This window comes from Mandrillus leucophaeus, unplaced genomic scaffold (genome assembly GCF_000951045.1).
Source record: "Mandrillus leucophaeus isolate KB7577 unplaced genomic scaffold, Mleu.le_1.0 Scaffold1043, whole genome shotgun sequence".
Classification (NCBI taxonomy): Eukaryota; Metazoa; Chordata; class Mammalia; order Primates; family Cercopithecidae; genus Mandrillus; species Mandrillus leucophaeus.
Window position 1 is genome coordinate 126,728 of NW_012098577.1, and position 15,972 is coordinate 142,699.

Below are 15,972 nucleotides of genomic sequence, written 5' to 3' on the forward strand. Positions count from 1 at the left end.
TCATTAGCTCTCATTAATGTCCCAACTAATATATTTCATGATAAATATTATCTCACATTTCTAATTGCAACCAAGTTTAAAAGGCGCCAAAAGGCATAAAGTCTTCTATCTGCCCTGTTATGTGACTTCAATATATTTCCCAATACAATTTCATGATTCACCCATAAAAAGTTGTGGGTCTTCAAAAAGGAACTGAGTCTGAGATCCCATTTGACTGATATAATAAAAAAAAAAACCCTTAGATTTTTATCGTACCTTTTATCACAAAAAGCTCAAAGTACTTCTACATATTTATCACTGTAACCCCAGGAAGTAAAGAAGGACATAAATTATCTCTCATTTTCAGGGGGCATAACAGAGGCATTAGGAATTTAGGTAACATTTCTAAGGTTAATAGAAATAGTTTTCCCGGATGTCAGTCTTTCTGCAATCTTACTGTTTTTGGCATTAATTATGGCTACTGTTACTTTAGTTAGGCTCAAACATTAGTGTTTGGCATTAAGTATAGCTTATAATTCAGTTAATTACTTGATGAAATCAAGTTGAGTCAAATATATACCATCACAGTCTAATCAAATTAAAATATTTTGATTTTATGTTGAGACACTTTTATTATTCAATTTTATATATGCATACATTATTCTTATTTACAATTATGTGTTAATTTCTAAGGCAAGATTTTAAAGGTTATTACTCATTTATGGCATTGAAAGGAACTAGTTCCAATCTACTTATCACTCACCTCTCCCTCGGCTCATTCTCCCATTTCCACATATATTTTTATAGGCTATTATCTTTATTCCATTTACATAGGCTAACAGTATTTTCTGCTCTAGTTTTCTATTTAGATGGTGCTTGAAAAATCTATCAAAATAAATATCTAAAGGAATATAGAGGTAGATTATATAAAGGGCTTTTTATAATGGTTTTTTTTTTGTTTTGAATAAAACAAAAATGTATAACTAACATCCACTTGACATTATAAAATATAGAATATCAGAAGAATACTAAAACTTGCTTATGCTTTATAGTTTTGCAGTTCCCTCCTGGGCTTACACTGCTATGAATTGATATAGATGGAGCTATAGCTGTGTTCAGTGAGTAAGTGAAATGGAAGGAAATATTTTGCAGCCTGATAAAAGAATGAACCTTAAACTTTTAGAGATCTAAATTCACTGTAGGTAACAACAGAAAACAGACTTAATGTTTTTGTTTTAAGCTTCAATGGGCATCTGTCTGCATCTTAAATGTATCATATAATTTAATAAAATTGATCCACTCAAGGTCAAGCCCAGTCATGTGACTGCCAGACTTCTATGAGCAAGTGTAATTAGCACCAAGAAGAAACACATATGCATGCACACAGAACAGCCAGTGCTGCTGTTTATTGCCATTTCACACTAACCCCTCGTAACTCTTCATGTTGATGTGATTAAGTAGAAAATCCATTTCTCTGATGAGGCTGAGGATACTGTTGTAATAGAAATAATATTCTATACCTTTGATCATTGTCATTCTAGTATGAGAAATTAGAGAATATGGTTGCTTGAAATGTCAGTTTTTGTAAATGTGAGTTGGAAGATGTAACACAAATGAATGGTGTTATAGACTGTTTAAGCTGCGTGAGTAACAAATAGACATTTCCTTGAATTACTTTGACACAATTTACTGTGAATTTTTTCCTCTAGATGGTATTTCTAGATTCCTTGTGCAAACAATAAAAAACTTTCTTTTATGTCAGTGCTTATTATTTAACTTATAGAGTCCTGATGTATACTGAATACTAATATTTCTAGATGTAAAATGAATATGAAAAGATACATGTGTCTCCATATTAGTTATATCAAAAGGATACATGAAAGTTTGAGCCTCTTTGTAAGGTTTGTATGAAAGAGGAAAATACTCATATATATTATAGTGTTCAGTCATTAGTTTTAAAAGGTCTTTATATAAATCTACTCAATTGGGTGTATGTGCATGCGTGTGTGTGTGTGTGTGTGTGTGTGTGTGTGTGTGTGTGGTTTAGAGCAAATAAAAGGAAGTTGAGAGGTGAAAATTACAAGAATTTGTTGGAGTAGTCCAGCCTGTCTATAGTAGAAGAAGTAGGCTACAAAGCATAGGAAATCAGGTTTGTGGGTATTGTGTTGTCACATTATGCTGGCTTTGAAAGCCAGTAGAGGGAAGTACAGATATACAACTATTAGAAACAGGATACACCTATTGACAACTGTGAATTTTAGAAATGCCAACCAGAAAGATACTCAAAGGTAGAGGAATTAGAACCAACATATAAGCAGGGTTAAGAAGCTTTCGTCGAAAATTCGAGACTCCTTGCAATGAGGTGGCAGACTCAGACTATAATATATATGAGGAAAAGACTGACAGGTATAGAAGAAGGGTTCATGACACTGACAATTATGAAAGTGTTTTGATGGCCAAAATATTTCCACCAGCACTGGGAAAGAGATAGGGCTCTCAGCATATAATGTTTCTGAGCCAACGAGCCCACAGACGAGCCCACAGAAGCTGTGAGGGAGAGAAACCAGGGACAAAAGCCTGTCAGGCTGGTGCTCTACATAGCCCTGGATGCCTCTAAGATACCTTTGTGCCTAAGGGAGGGCATTGAAAACACTGCTGGGAAAGCACGCACTGTGGCATTAAGCAAAGATCTCTAGATATGGAGAAAGGGGACATGAGTCCTAGTATTATTTCTCCCACTAACTAGCTGATTCTCTTCAGAAAGTCACTCTGACTAAACTTCATGATTCCCGGGAGGAGACTAGATTAGTAATAATAATGTAAGCTAGGTGGCATTCTAATGCTCTACATGCATTAAATCAGTTAACCCTCACAAGAATCTTATCATTTTACAGATAAGGAAACTGAGGAAGTTAAGTAATTTGCCCAAGATAACACAGCTAGAAATTAACAGAGCTGGGATTTCACCATAAACAGGCTGTTTCTAGGGCCCAAGTCCTTCCTTAGCCACTATTTATTAGAGTACCTCTAAGGTACTTCCAGATGTACAGTGTTGTAATTTTAAAGAAATAAAACAGAAATTACAGATGACATAACACTTGCAAGAGAACAAAAGCCTACGGAAAATAGATATTACAATGAACATAAACAGATAAAGCTCTCCTTTTTATTTCAGAAATAATCATACTCCTATACCTTGCCGTGCTCTCTACTGCTGACACATAGAAGAGAGAGAAAATTTATAGTTGGATGATTTGTTCCTTTAAAAAGATTCAGGTCAAATATAATAGAATTTTGAGAAATATTTTATATAAGATGTCCTTGACTGTTCTAACCAGCAGGTAACATTGTTTTGCGGTTTAATTACTTAGCTTTTACATATTTTAAGATGTCTACTCCATATAGTAAACAGTTACAAAGCCATTAAAAAAGTAGTGTTTATTATGTAATGAAATGTGAAGATATTTATGAAAGATTATTAAGCATATTAAACATCATATAAAGGATGTTTACTAGAACACTAAACAGTGGCTATTTTGAGGTAATGGGAGTTGGATTTATAGTCACTTTTTTTCTTTACATTTTCTGCATTATTGGGTTTGTGAAAATTCTGAGCATGCATTCTTATTCATAAATCAGAAAAACAGGTAGTTTATTGTTTCAGAAAGAAAAAACTCTACAGCTCAAGCTTGAGGGCCTACAGCCACCAGGTGGGAGCAGGCGCTAGATGCTGGATGGTAAGGACCAGTGACCTCTTAAAAGACAACTTAGATAAAGAGAGAGGTCAGAGTAACACCCTGTGAGCTTTACAGTTTATAAACACAGTAACATTCACTTATAAAAACACATTGAGATTTAATACACATGAAAAATAGATATGACAAAAATCTCAGAAATTGCTCTACCATTTTCTTAGACAACAATATCAGGTATAACTATCCTGTCCAATTAAAATTGCCTAATATTAATTATATACCATAAAATAAATTATTTCTTTCACTTACTCTCTGTATTATGGCCAAGGAATGTTCTTCTTTTCAATGAATTAATCATTTCTTTGTCCCTATTAAATCTTTTCTCAAATTGCTCAAGAATCTCATAAAACGAACCTTCATTCCCAGCCAGCAAAACCCTTAAAGTGATTTGCTTATATTTCTATGGCATATAAGTAAGTGAAAACCATAATACAGTAAATAATTATAATGAGATTGAACAAAAACTGGCTTCCAGACAGGTACCATTAGTGAATTGCTATTTCAATGTCCTAAACAGTCACCTGAGTTAATTCAATTTTCATATTGTTTAATTTTTGTCTTTAAAATCACTCTTCAGAGAATGGAAAACTGGCTCAATATCTCAACTGTGACTGATGGCACAGTTTCTGAACATTCTTACTTATTTCGTTTTGCTATTTAGAAATATTCTAACATCATGACCAAGAATTCAACAACAGCTATCTAACAGGTATTATTTATCTTAAAAGGAGTACTGTTATTAGATTTATGACATTGGTAGAACTAGAAAAGAAGGTACTAAGAAAAAATACAAAAATAAACTTATTTTTTAATATGATGTATTTTAATGTGTTCTGTTATCTTTTAAGTTTTATAAACCACAGACATATATTGTCAGATATGAATGATGACTGTTTTGAAAAAAAACTTGTCATATACAGAGGACATAAAGTGTCGCTGCCTTCACTGAGGCACTCATTTGACTCATGGTGCAGTCTTGAATAATTTTAAACCAAACATGACTGCGGCAATCAATTTTCGTCCAATTTATTGGGCATGAGTTAAAGCCAATTAAAAAACCATTTTTGGTGCAATTCAAGAGGAAAACTATATAAACCCATGAAAAACAAATTTCAGTCCTAGACATGAGTAATCACTATTCTAAATATTGGTGTCAGTCCCAAATCAAAAAGAACAAATCCTAAAATTGCGCAGTCCACACTGGAAACTGCATTTATCAGCAATGATTTTACACAGTTATTATTTTTTATAAGAAATTGACCTGAAAGGAAAATCATGCTCTTCTGCCTCATATCTGAATAATTTTTACAATGAAATTAATAGGTAGTTTACAGCAGCTCCTTGAGTTTCTGAATTAAGAACTGAGATAGAAAGTCATCTATGACCTTTATATAAAGAAAGCAAAACATTTTACCTATAATTTTAAAGTATCTTTTACCTATTAGACCATGTCTTCTTTCACATGAATATAGTGGCTCTCTTTTAAGGCCATAAAATGAAACAATCCCTGTACGCTCCAGATATTCTTAGGGTAATCAAAGCAGCAAAATTGAAGCTTCTAGGTTGGAAATTACAGCTATAAAATACGGCCATACCTTTTCAATCTGTATATTAAAAAGGCCTTTCAAGTTCACGGTTGTCTCGGTTAAAAGTATTCACGCAGACCTGAATTCTGGTTCTCCCTCTCCTGTGTCCTTGGTATATGACTTTGGGCAAGTTGCCCAACCTCTCTAAGCCTCAGCTTTCTCATTCTTAAAATGGGTATTAAAAATAATCTACCTTTTAGGGCTGTTGTGAGCATTAAGTGACTCAAGTATTTGTCAAGTACCTGGCACAGAGTGAATCTTCATTAGATGACAGAACTGGATAAAGGAAAACCCATTGATTCTCACACATGGCTGTGCAACAACGCCTCAACCTACCTGTAAGGTTTTTTCTTTTCAAGTTCAGATGCTTCCCCTCTACCTCAAGAGATTTCACTGTAATTCTGAGGTGTAATCTAAGCATGTATGTGTATGAAAAGCTCCACAGTTGATTCTGATGAACAACTGATTTAGAGCAAAAATCAGTACAGGTTTTTCAGTTGTGCAATTTACATGGGGTTAAACAGTGGCTTGAACTATTTTGGTTCCGTTATCTCTGCTGAGCAGATTAATTGGAAAAAAATGCCGATTTTATACTTTGTTTTATACTGAAAAAGATTTAACTAGGATATCTTTAAAAGATTTTATTTACATTCATATTGCTATGAGGTCACAGAATAAGTGTGATTTTCTACAACTTCCTGTTAGTAAAATGAAAGAACCTGTGAGATAACCCTGGGAAATTGTAGTCATTCCACTGGCATAGATATATTCTAGTGTTTGTTATGTTTGTTACTTCTATTTAATAAACATAGGCAGATAAGCCAAAATTACTTAATCAGTTTTTTCAGTTATATTTTCCTTTTGAGTTAGTTCATTTCTAACTGTGCTACTTCAAGTAAGCACTCTCTTCAATGATAGAGATCAGGTGGTGCCATGCTGTTAAGAAAAAAAAAACTACCAGAAAAATATACATGTTGGACTGACATGACCACCCCACAAGTTACTCACCATGATTGTTTAACAGAAACACGCACATTTTCCTTAAGAGCCAATTTTAAATATTAACAGAAATCAGGACTCTCCTTAATATCTTCCCCTCAGTGGAGACTAATTTATTAGATGAACAACCTGTTACCTTGGAAGGGAAAGAGATATGTCCTAGTAGATCTTGGGTATTAGCAATGTCAGTAAAGGTGGCAGTGTAAGCCTAGGGGAACAAAGGACAGTCAGATCCTAAAAGTATCAAGAGAAGATGATAAGGAGGTGAGGAAACAAATCAGATAGTTTCCACCATTTGTTCCTAGGGCAAGTCTGGGTGTAGCTGGTACATTCTCAGACTTACGGCATTTATAGGCCTTCTTGGTAGGAAACCAGAGTGATTTATACCCTGGCATATCTCTATACTGGAATTCAGAGAAATTCCAATGCTGCTACACCACCAGACAGGGTTTTAATTTAGAGTTTCTAGAGAACAAGACTATTGTTATATCCTCTCTGTGGATTTAAGAATGCAAACTGCATAGATTACCTTAGGGCTCATTGGGACAATACTTATTCTCTGGGAACTCCCTACCCTTGGGGTTTAGAAATGACTCTGCAATCTAAATATAATTCAACATCATGTATTGGCAAGCTGTTGGTAGATCAAGGAGATGCTGGTCAAGATGTCGATGAGGGAGTTGGTATGCTCAGATTCTAGTTTTTAAACTTTTTGTGAATCACTGTGTTTCTACATATAAAGCGAATGATTGTGTTTACTTGTTTTACTTTGTAGGGTTATTGTAAAGCTAAAAGAAAAGTAAATCTATGAACACTGGAAAAATTTTTTATTGGCATAAGAAATTAGAGGAAAATAATTTTTAATGTATATAACTTTCTAGTAAATTATACAAATGCCTGTCAGGAACATATTTCCTTTTTTAAACTTCAGTAAACTTTTTCTTTTTCAATATGATTCTTGAAAATTTCAAAATCAACTCATCAGATAAGAACTCTATGTTAAAACTTCAAAAAGTGAAATTGCCTGACACTTGCTGAAATATCATGGAACACGAAAAAGAAAATCTATAGAAAATGCAGAACCTTCCATTTCCTTTTTTGTTTATGAATATAAGGTTTTATCTAAGTCTTGCCTGAGACAATTAGTTTCAAAAACGTGGCTCTTTGAAATTTCAGAGAGGAAAAAGCCCCTTCAGAGTTTTTCGTTTAACCAGCAGAGAATTGCATTGTCACAGCTGGAAGGTGAACAGCTGTTGACTCTGACATTTTTCTGTTCCCCTGAGTGAGAGTTCAAGGACCCTCTCTGTGCCATCAGGAGGACAGCCAGTAAAGGGATCAGAAACAAGTTCCAGTGCAACTCAACTCCAAGGCCACCCTAGAAGACTGGAGAAGAGATCTCAGAGCCACTGTTGCCCAAATGGTAGAGATAGTCTCCCTGTTGAGGAAAACCAGCCTCCATGAGAATCTACTTTCTGACTCATGGCCAGATCTCAAGGCTTATGTTACCTGAGGCACCCTTGATATTGGCCAGTCTCAGGAATTTGCTGTCTTTTTAGAATTTATCAATATATATCTCTTTTTTTTCACATATATAGGAAATTTCCTTTTCACTCAGAGTGCATTTCTGGGTGCTTCTTAGTGGATACTAAATAGCTAACTCCATTTTAATTTTATAGAAAGAAAAACAAACAAAAAGAATATTTCAGAATAGCTGTCACTGCAGCACTATTTATTGCATCCACTAGAGGACTCCTCTCAGAATAACTCAAAATCTCTCCCTTCTCATTCTCTATGGCCTCTGGCATTTGATGCTCAACTAACTCTTGAGTTGGGCCACTGGCTACATATCAGTGTTAGAATGAAAACATTCCCCCTACTTTGACACCTCCTGCTAGTTCAATAAAGCGATGTTTAAATAACTGAACTGGCTTCAATGAACTGTACTTGCCATTTTTTCCTGCTTCTTAGCTAGATAAAATGGAGATAATTAGGAAGTGGATGAGCAGGTTTAATGAAAGCCAGTTTCTTTTGGTATACTCCTGAAGCAGCAATCATCATCTGTTTGGCTTTTGAAGAGCAACAATTATAATCACTTAAACCCCCAAGGGGAACAAAAATAGAATTTACATTAGCATATAAAATATACAGCTGGATTGGGCAAGCCTACAAAATTCTGGGGAAATCATTCTAATCTGAATGCTATTCAAACTCACAAGTAAAATGAGTTCAAGAGTATTTTACATACTTCCTTCCTATAAAATAATACTTATAACAATGTTGAGAGGATTTTCCTAAAAATGAACACAGGGAAATAAAAAACTGTTGCCAGGAGAGAATCCCAGAGGGAATAAGCTAAACTGTATTGTCAAGATATCAGAGAGCAAAATGCATAATGATATTCACACAAAGTACTAATCACTCTGAAGTGAAGGTTTTTTACAGTAAAACTACACATGTTTAGGAGTTTAAGAAACAAATTTTGTTCTGATCACTGGTATAACTTACTTATAAATAAGGAAAATTTCAGATTAATAGTACTTCCCTTCTCCTCCACTGCAGATGTGAAAGTAATACAAAGGAAAGTGAAATTGCTTAAGTTGATAATCTATTGTTATAAAACAGAACTCTGTTTCCTATTTTAAAATATTATCATATCATTTCCTCTCAAACAATCTCTTTCTTACACCCGCCTTTCTAACTGTAGCCCAGATTACAGGCAACCTCCCTCATCATTTACATTATTTAATTATATCTGCTTTTGTGTGCCTTTCACAGTTTACAAGATACTTTTTTTTTTTTTGGTAGAGCATAGAAGAATGAAAATGGGGCCTTTGCTTTATCCATTATGCTACTAGCAACAAAACACTAACATAATCGATATATTAAAGGCTTTCCTGGCTGTGCACATTTGTCAAAGGCAGTGTATCTGAGAAATTACACTAATGAATCTTGAACAACTCAGCATCCTCACAGAAAACTTGTTCTCTCTCATTATAAGTACATATCAATATGTAAAGACAAGAAAAATATATACTTCATCTTTCTATATATTATTTGAAGAGCCACTGTTACATTTCTTTAAAATGGAAAAAAAAAGTCAGTAAGCAAAATTCCACCGCCACTGAGAAGCCTTCCTGAACACCACACTAAAGCCAACCACAGGCATGTTAGCGATAGCTTCTTCTGTGCTCCTAAAAACACTTTTTACATATCTCTGATACCAATTATCTCACTACGTTATAACCATCTGTTGACATCTCTATCTCTTACACAGAGTATGCATTACTTGACAGCACAGCCATCTTCTCCAGCCAAGTATTATCAGGTTCTAGCACTGTGCCTAACCCAGTAAGCATGTAATAATGTCTGCTGAATGAAGTGTATCATTCACTGCATTCTAAGACATCAAAATGTGGTATTCATGGTAGGAATCAAACTTATATATTAAATATCATCTCTACAACAGTGTAAGATTTAATGATAAATTAAGCACTGAGAAATTAGAAATTCAAAAGTCTAGATTTTTGTAGCAATCTTAGCTCTAATTATCTTTAACAAAGGATCATGGTAGTATTTTAGATTTTGTTAAATATTTATAATGTTAATCAGCTCTTTAAACTACCTATCCCATAGTTAATTATTTTTACTGAAAACACTTGAAAAGCTGAGTTCTTAGTTCTTAATGGTAATGACCTCAGGTTTCATTAACTTTATAATCTCTATTTTTAAAAAATTAAAAGCATTAACACTGCTTTCTCAGGCTTTGTCAATGTCTGTCAAGTGAGGCGGTATCTAGCTTGTGTTACTCTGCCCTTTCTGTAATGCTCTGAGAGGCTTTGAAAATCTACAACATATAACTTTACTTTGAACACAAAATGTGATGATTTTATATTCAAAAGGATTTACAGGGATAATTGTGGTGCATAGCTTCAAGGATTCCAGGACCTATGCAGGAACTTCCTTAAGATCCTTTCTTTTTTTCTTACTTTTAACATAATTCACATTTTGCCTACCAGTTTTCCAAGTGAAATTATCATTTTGTACAGTTATGACACAGCAATAATGGAGAGGTAGAAGAAAATAGACTCCAGAAGACCTATCCTAAAATACTCCTGGATTTGTAGTTAGTAATAGTTAATATTCTTATCATTAGATAAAATTATGTTTTGAGGAATTAATTATACCATAAATTTAAAGCTGAACAATAACTTCCCCTTTTAGCTTCATATTGCTATAACCATAACTTTTATATGTATAGTTACATATATTCATCATTTATATAGACAGATTTGTGCACTAATGAATTTGAATGGAAAGAAAAATTGTATAGATGGTTGTATGATTTTAGTACATAATCATGTAATATAAATTTCCACATCAAGGGATGAAACAGAAAATTATATGAACACTTTATTAGCTATTAAAAAAACGTGGCCTGAATTTTATTTAAAATTAGACCAGTAACCAAAATTAGTTTTGAGAGGGGTAAAAATTCAGGGGTTTTTCCAAGATCAAAGTGAAACAGAGCGGTTGAATGCTAGCATACTGTGGGGTTGAAATGCTCAAACCTCATAATTCTCCCCTTTATAACCTGGTTCTTAAAATTCCAAAATTATCTGACTTAAAAAAAATCTACTAGTACTCTCACAGTAATGAGGTTTAAACATGATTAATTTGGATGGTTTCACTTTATAAAAAATTGAAACTTATAAAATGGATGTATCAATTTTTTTAAATCATTCACGTAACAAGATCATTAATTCAAATACTCTTTTAACATGTGAGCACTCTGCTTTTATTTTAAAAAAGGCAATTTTTAAAGAAAGATTTACACAAAACAACTCAGGAGCCCATTTATTGCATATAGTGCAGATAGAGTTATTCTGAGTGCTTTCATTTCTTCTCAGGTGAAAAGTGAAATATTGAGCAGGTTTCTGTTGAATGTCAATGATGTCCTTAAACATATTTCATTGTTACTTAAAGAGGCTGAATGAATTACCTTGATAAAATCTTACAATCTCTACTCCACATCTAAGCTAATAAACAAACCCAAGAATAGGCAATATTTATGTCCCAATCTCTCAGGTCCAAAGATTTTATAAATAAAAAAGGTCAAACTTAGAGCATTTTGATGGGAAAGGATGTTTTCTCTGTATTTACTAGAGAGTCTATCATCTTTAATGTTTAAAAAGGAATCATATAGTAGGGCCCTACTTAAAACTTTTTATTTTCTGTATCACTTACATGTTTCTTTAGTTCACGAAATGAGGGCAGTTTAAAAAATCCCCCTTAATCACTGTGATTAGAAGTTAATTGATTAAGTATATTAAAGTAAACCCTAGCTTAGAAAATACATATTATCGTAAAAATATCAAATGATTTGCTACCTATAAAAAATCATAAGATTTTATTACATTACCAAATGTAAGTGTAATCAAAATTTTAAAAGTCTTGAAAATGAAAAATTAAATCCCATTTTAGTCATTAAAATTTTTAAAATCACTCTGCTTATTTAAGTTCCTTTTTAAGGAAAATTGGGTACAGTTAGGTCTTCCTTTTATTTAGTAGGTATTTTTGCTATTTATTTTAAAATACTTTTGTCGCTATAACTGAGTTAATCTTTCTCTCCTTTTGTTTTTGGAATAGAATCGAGAATATAATAAATTCTCCATAATTAATGTCCCAAAAGAGAAATAACCAGACAAACCAGGCTAATTTATCCAAACCCAATTTGGGTACAGTTAAAAATATTTCAGAGAAACTTTTTTCTTCAAAAATGTTGTATTGCAAAAGTGCCAAGATTGACAGGCAATTCCTACCCTCAGAATTTGTGGCAATTATGTGAGCTTTATGTGGAAGGCCTTTTAAAATCTTATCTTTCTATTATTTGATTGTCATTTTGTTTGACTTTGGATCCAACTTTTGAGTTAGATAGATTTTTGATTCACATCCTCACTTTATGGTTCATGAGCTGTCTTACTTTAGGTACTCAGTTTCTAGATGAAATAAAAGCTACCACCTAAAGTGTTGTGAAGATTAGCTGAGATATTGCATATAAGGCACTTACATATATGATTAAATTCATGACTGAGTCATAGCAGGTAGACAACACATGTTAACTATTAAGAGTCATAGCAGGTAGACAACACATGTTAACTATTAAAAGTCAACTTCTTTGAGATTTTAGATTGTATATTTGACATAGGATACACACTACATTTAATACCAATTAGAAACAATAAATGAAGATTATTTTTGCATTTTTAAAATTATAATGTCACTTCAGCCATTCTTTTTTGCTTTTATGCTTGCAGGTACATTGCATCCCCTGGATATGGTACAAAGGCAAAACCTGCAATGTACCATTAGATAACCTGGCTGCCATTCACCACCACTTCGTACATCTCACTTTTCTCCTTTATGCATGAATACTTTTTCACTTAAAGTAAGTCACTGTTATTGGAAGCAATGACTTTCTATGAGAGTATTGCTTAGTTGAAAACACTTAAGAATTTTGTGCTTATGAACATTATAGCTTTCTGCTATTTGTTAAACTTATTCTAATAAACTGAGTTTCAAGAAAAATATCAGAACATGAGCACTGTATTTCCAATGTGCCAATAACATAAATAGAACGTTTATAATTTTGGTATAAAAGCAATTATACTGAAGATAAAAATGTTCATATTTTGTAGAAAAAAATTGGTAATTGTACTTTTACATTTTAAATTTCCATGTTAAGAATATTTAGCAAACCTAAAATTGGCACAGTATTATGGTGAGGAAAGTATGAGGAATATATAGCATTAAATATATAGCATTAAAAAGTCTAAATATTTTAAAGGCAGTTAAACTACATGCACTATTAATTATTTAGAAGATAATTTTCAATTACCAAGCTTATTTTAAATAATAATTTTTAATGAATTACTTCAACTAAAACAGTATTTTCAGTGTTTAGGTAAAAATGAAGTAAATCTGATGGCTTGTTTGAGATTATGATTAAAATAACTCTGAATAAAATTGTTTTTTTCCACATGTCAAAGTAATTTAATTTTACATATATACAGGACATATATTTACTTATAAATATCTATACATCAGTAGTAGATAATGAATTCTTTGTTTAGCACTGTATATATATAGTTCAAGATGTTTATTTTAAAACCCCAGTTAGTGTTAGTATAGTTAAGAATTATAAAATTAAATCCTATGATAGTTGAGTAATATGATGTAAAATTAATTATATAGTTAAGAACATTGCTAGCTGACTGCCTGTGGTCTAAGGATATTAGTGGGTAGAAAAAGCAAATTTCTCAGCTGAAATTCTTGCTAATACAAAGATATAAAATACTATAAACTCTTCTTTTTTCACAAATTTTACTGAACTGATTCCTCTTGTACCAACAAATTAGTAGTTTAACCATTTTGGTGTTTTAGCTCTCAAAAACTGTTTTAAGGATGGTTATTGCCAACAGCTAGACTAAAATCAATAGTGATGACTTTGGAAGCTGACTGCATAAGGTATCACTTTCCTGTGGTAGTTACTGTTGAACTACAGTAACTTCATGTAGAATAGGCAAAAAATAAGTCAGTTGTTAAAATAAGTTATTAAAATATATGCCCACTAAACTACATTAAGCTGTATTGCAATACAATCATTTTTTAAGTTATTTCCCGTGTTTTCTATGATCATGGGAAGTTTACAATTTAAAAGTATTTCAGAATAGGGCTTGAGAAATGCAGGCACATGCAATTATATCTACACACATAAAAAAGAAAATTAAGAATGGACTCAAAAAAACAATTCCTTTCAGTGGCTATTTCTGTTTCCATCCCATCCTTCAAATGAGAAAACTTAGATGGCCTTGCCTCATCAGAGAATGGTCAGGTCCATTCCAATATAGGGCATCCCAGTTCTCTCCATGGCAACAGCCCTGGATAAGTTAAAAGGCAACTCAAAGTTTTTAAGACTACTAAGCACTATTAATCCTTTTTTAAAAGTGCAGAATAGGCCAAACAATGTAGAATTCTCCAGAGCAAAGGTTGTCTTTTACCAAACTTGGAATTGTTTACATTGTCACAAATACTGTGTTGGATACCTATTCTTGGAAAATGAATGAGATAAAGAGGCAAAACACGGAAGTCCATCCCTGGAATATACCTCCTATTAAAGACAAAAGGGATTAGGAACGGATGCTGAAGAAGGACTCTTAAATGAATCTGCACACTTTAAAAAGTGGGATGAATGGGAAGAGGGAGGAGAGGAGAGGAAAGGGCAGTGGGAAGAAGGGTTAATAAGCAATTCCTTTCTCTAGTCTCAAACCTTTTAAGACCACAACTTTGCAAATGTATTATTTCATCATCATTTAGTATTTAAAATTTGTCTAAGAATAATGACTTCAAATGTTGCTACCTGAGGAAGTGTGAGGAAGAATGGTCTAACTGCAGAAGAGTACACAGAGATAGTTGTAGTGGCTGAGGATGACCCCATTGTTTCTTTTCTTCTTCAGGATTTTGATCAGGAATGACCCAGCTGATGTGCCGAGTTCAGGAAGTCAGAGCTACAAAGTTCTTTTGAAACCAGACAATAACCTAGTTCCCTTCGCCTTCCTTCCCTGCACCTCTCCCCTGCTGACTGCCAACCCTCACCCACTTTACCTATGACCATCCCAAGAGTATCAAACATATAAATATAGAACTTGTCCACTGACCATAGTAGAGAGAAAAACAAAATTAGCACTACTGGTTTCTACGGGTTTCTTTTTGTTGTTGTTTAACCACCCCCTCCTCCCAGCCCCCAACCCTTTGTGTGTGAGGATTCCCCTTCAAACCACCCACAGACCGAGCAGACGAGAAGAAATGGTAATTTTCGGTTTAAAAGTTCACTTACCACGGCAACCTCATATTGCTTTGTCATGCTTTTTGCACTTAAATTTTCAAAACTGCTTGTGCTGGGCGCAGAACTGGGAAGGCAGGACTAAAGTATCTCTAGTAATCACAACAAAAAGGAGAGAACATTCACCAGTCAGAATTACATTTAAATGCACAATCAAACCCCAGAGCAAGAAGCACGGTTCAGAACACACCGGGGAGGGGGTGGGGGTGGGAAAAGCCAAACTAACAAAACAAAAGGTAAAGGGGCGAGTTGAGTGGTTGGAGGGGAAATTGATCCAAGCCGCCTTTTGACCGTGGACTGGCTTAAAACCACCACCACCACCACCCCCGCCCCCAGCATCCCCGCGATTACCCGAGTGACTGCACTTGCCTCCAGCCAGCTCAACTGCAGGAGAGGAAATCCCCATCTAAGTTCACTAGCCCTGCCACAGTCTTCCACTGCCTGATGGGTTCCTCCAAGAAAACACTTCCAGAGGCATTCATCCACTTGAGGTCTGGGGTTGGCTGCTGCTGCGAGGCTGCTGCAGCCGAGGCTGCTGCGAGCAGCTGCTAGGATCGTTGCCGTCTCGTTCCTGCCTCTTTCGAGCTGCACAATAGCCTCGGCTGGGTGCACCTCATTAAGCCAGCCGAGAGCCCCAGGAGCAGGGCAAGCAGTGTGACAGCGCTACCTCTTTGTAATGACTGTATGATGGATGCAACCGAAGGGTGGGGTCTGGGTGGGTCAACACTGTTAACGACAGTATGTATCATTCTGT

The 15,972-nt window shown here is 34.2% G+C and overlaps 1 protein-coding gene across 1 annotated transcript in view; it reads right to left on the reverse strand.

Moving 5' to 3' along the window:
* LOC105540006 (ELAV-like protein 2) overlaps positions 1-15,765 on the reverse strand; it is a 123,888-nt gene extending 108,123 nt beyond the window's left edge. Inside the window, exons 1-2 of the mRNA XM_011980504.1 lie at positions 15,588-15,765; positions 15,213-15,310 (exon numbers count right to left, since the gene is read on the reverse strand). Of these exons, the coding sequence (XP_011835894.1) occupies positions 15,213-15,239 (27 nt within the window). The 5' untranslated portion in view covers positions 15,240-15,310; positions 15,588-15,765. The remainder of the gene's footprint in view (positions 1-15,212; positions 15,311-15,587) is intronic.
* Between the last annotated feature and the right edge of the window lie 207 nt (positions 15,766-15,972).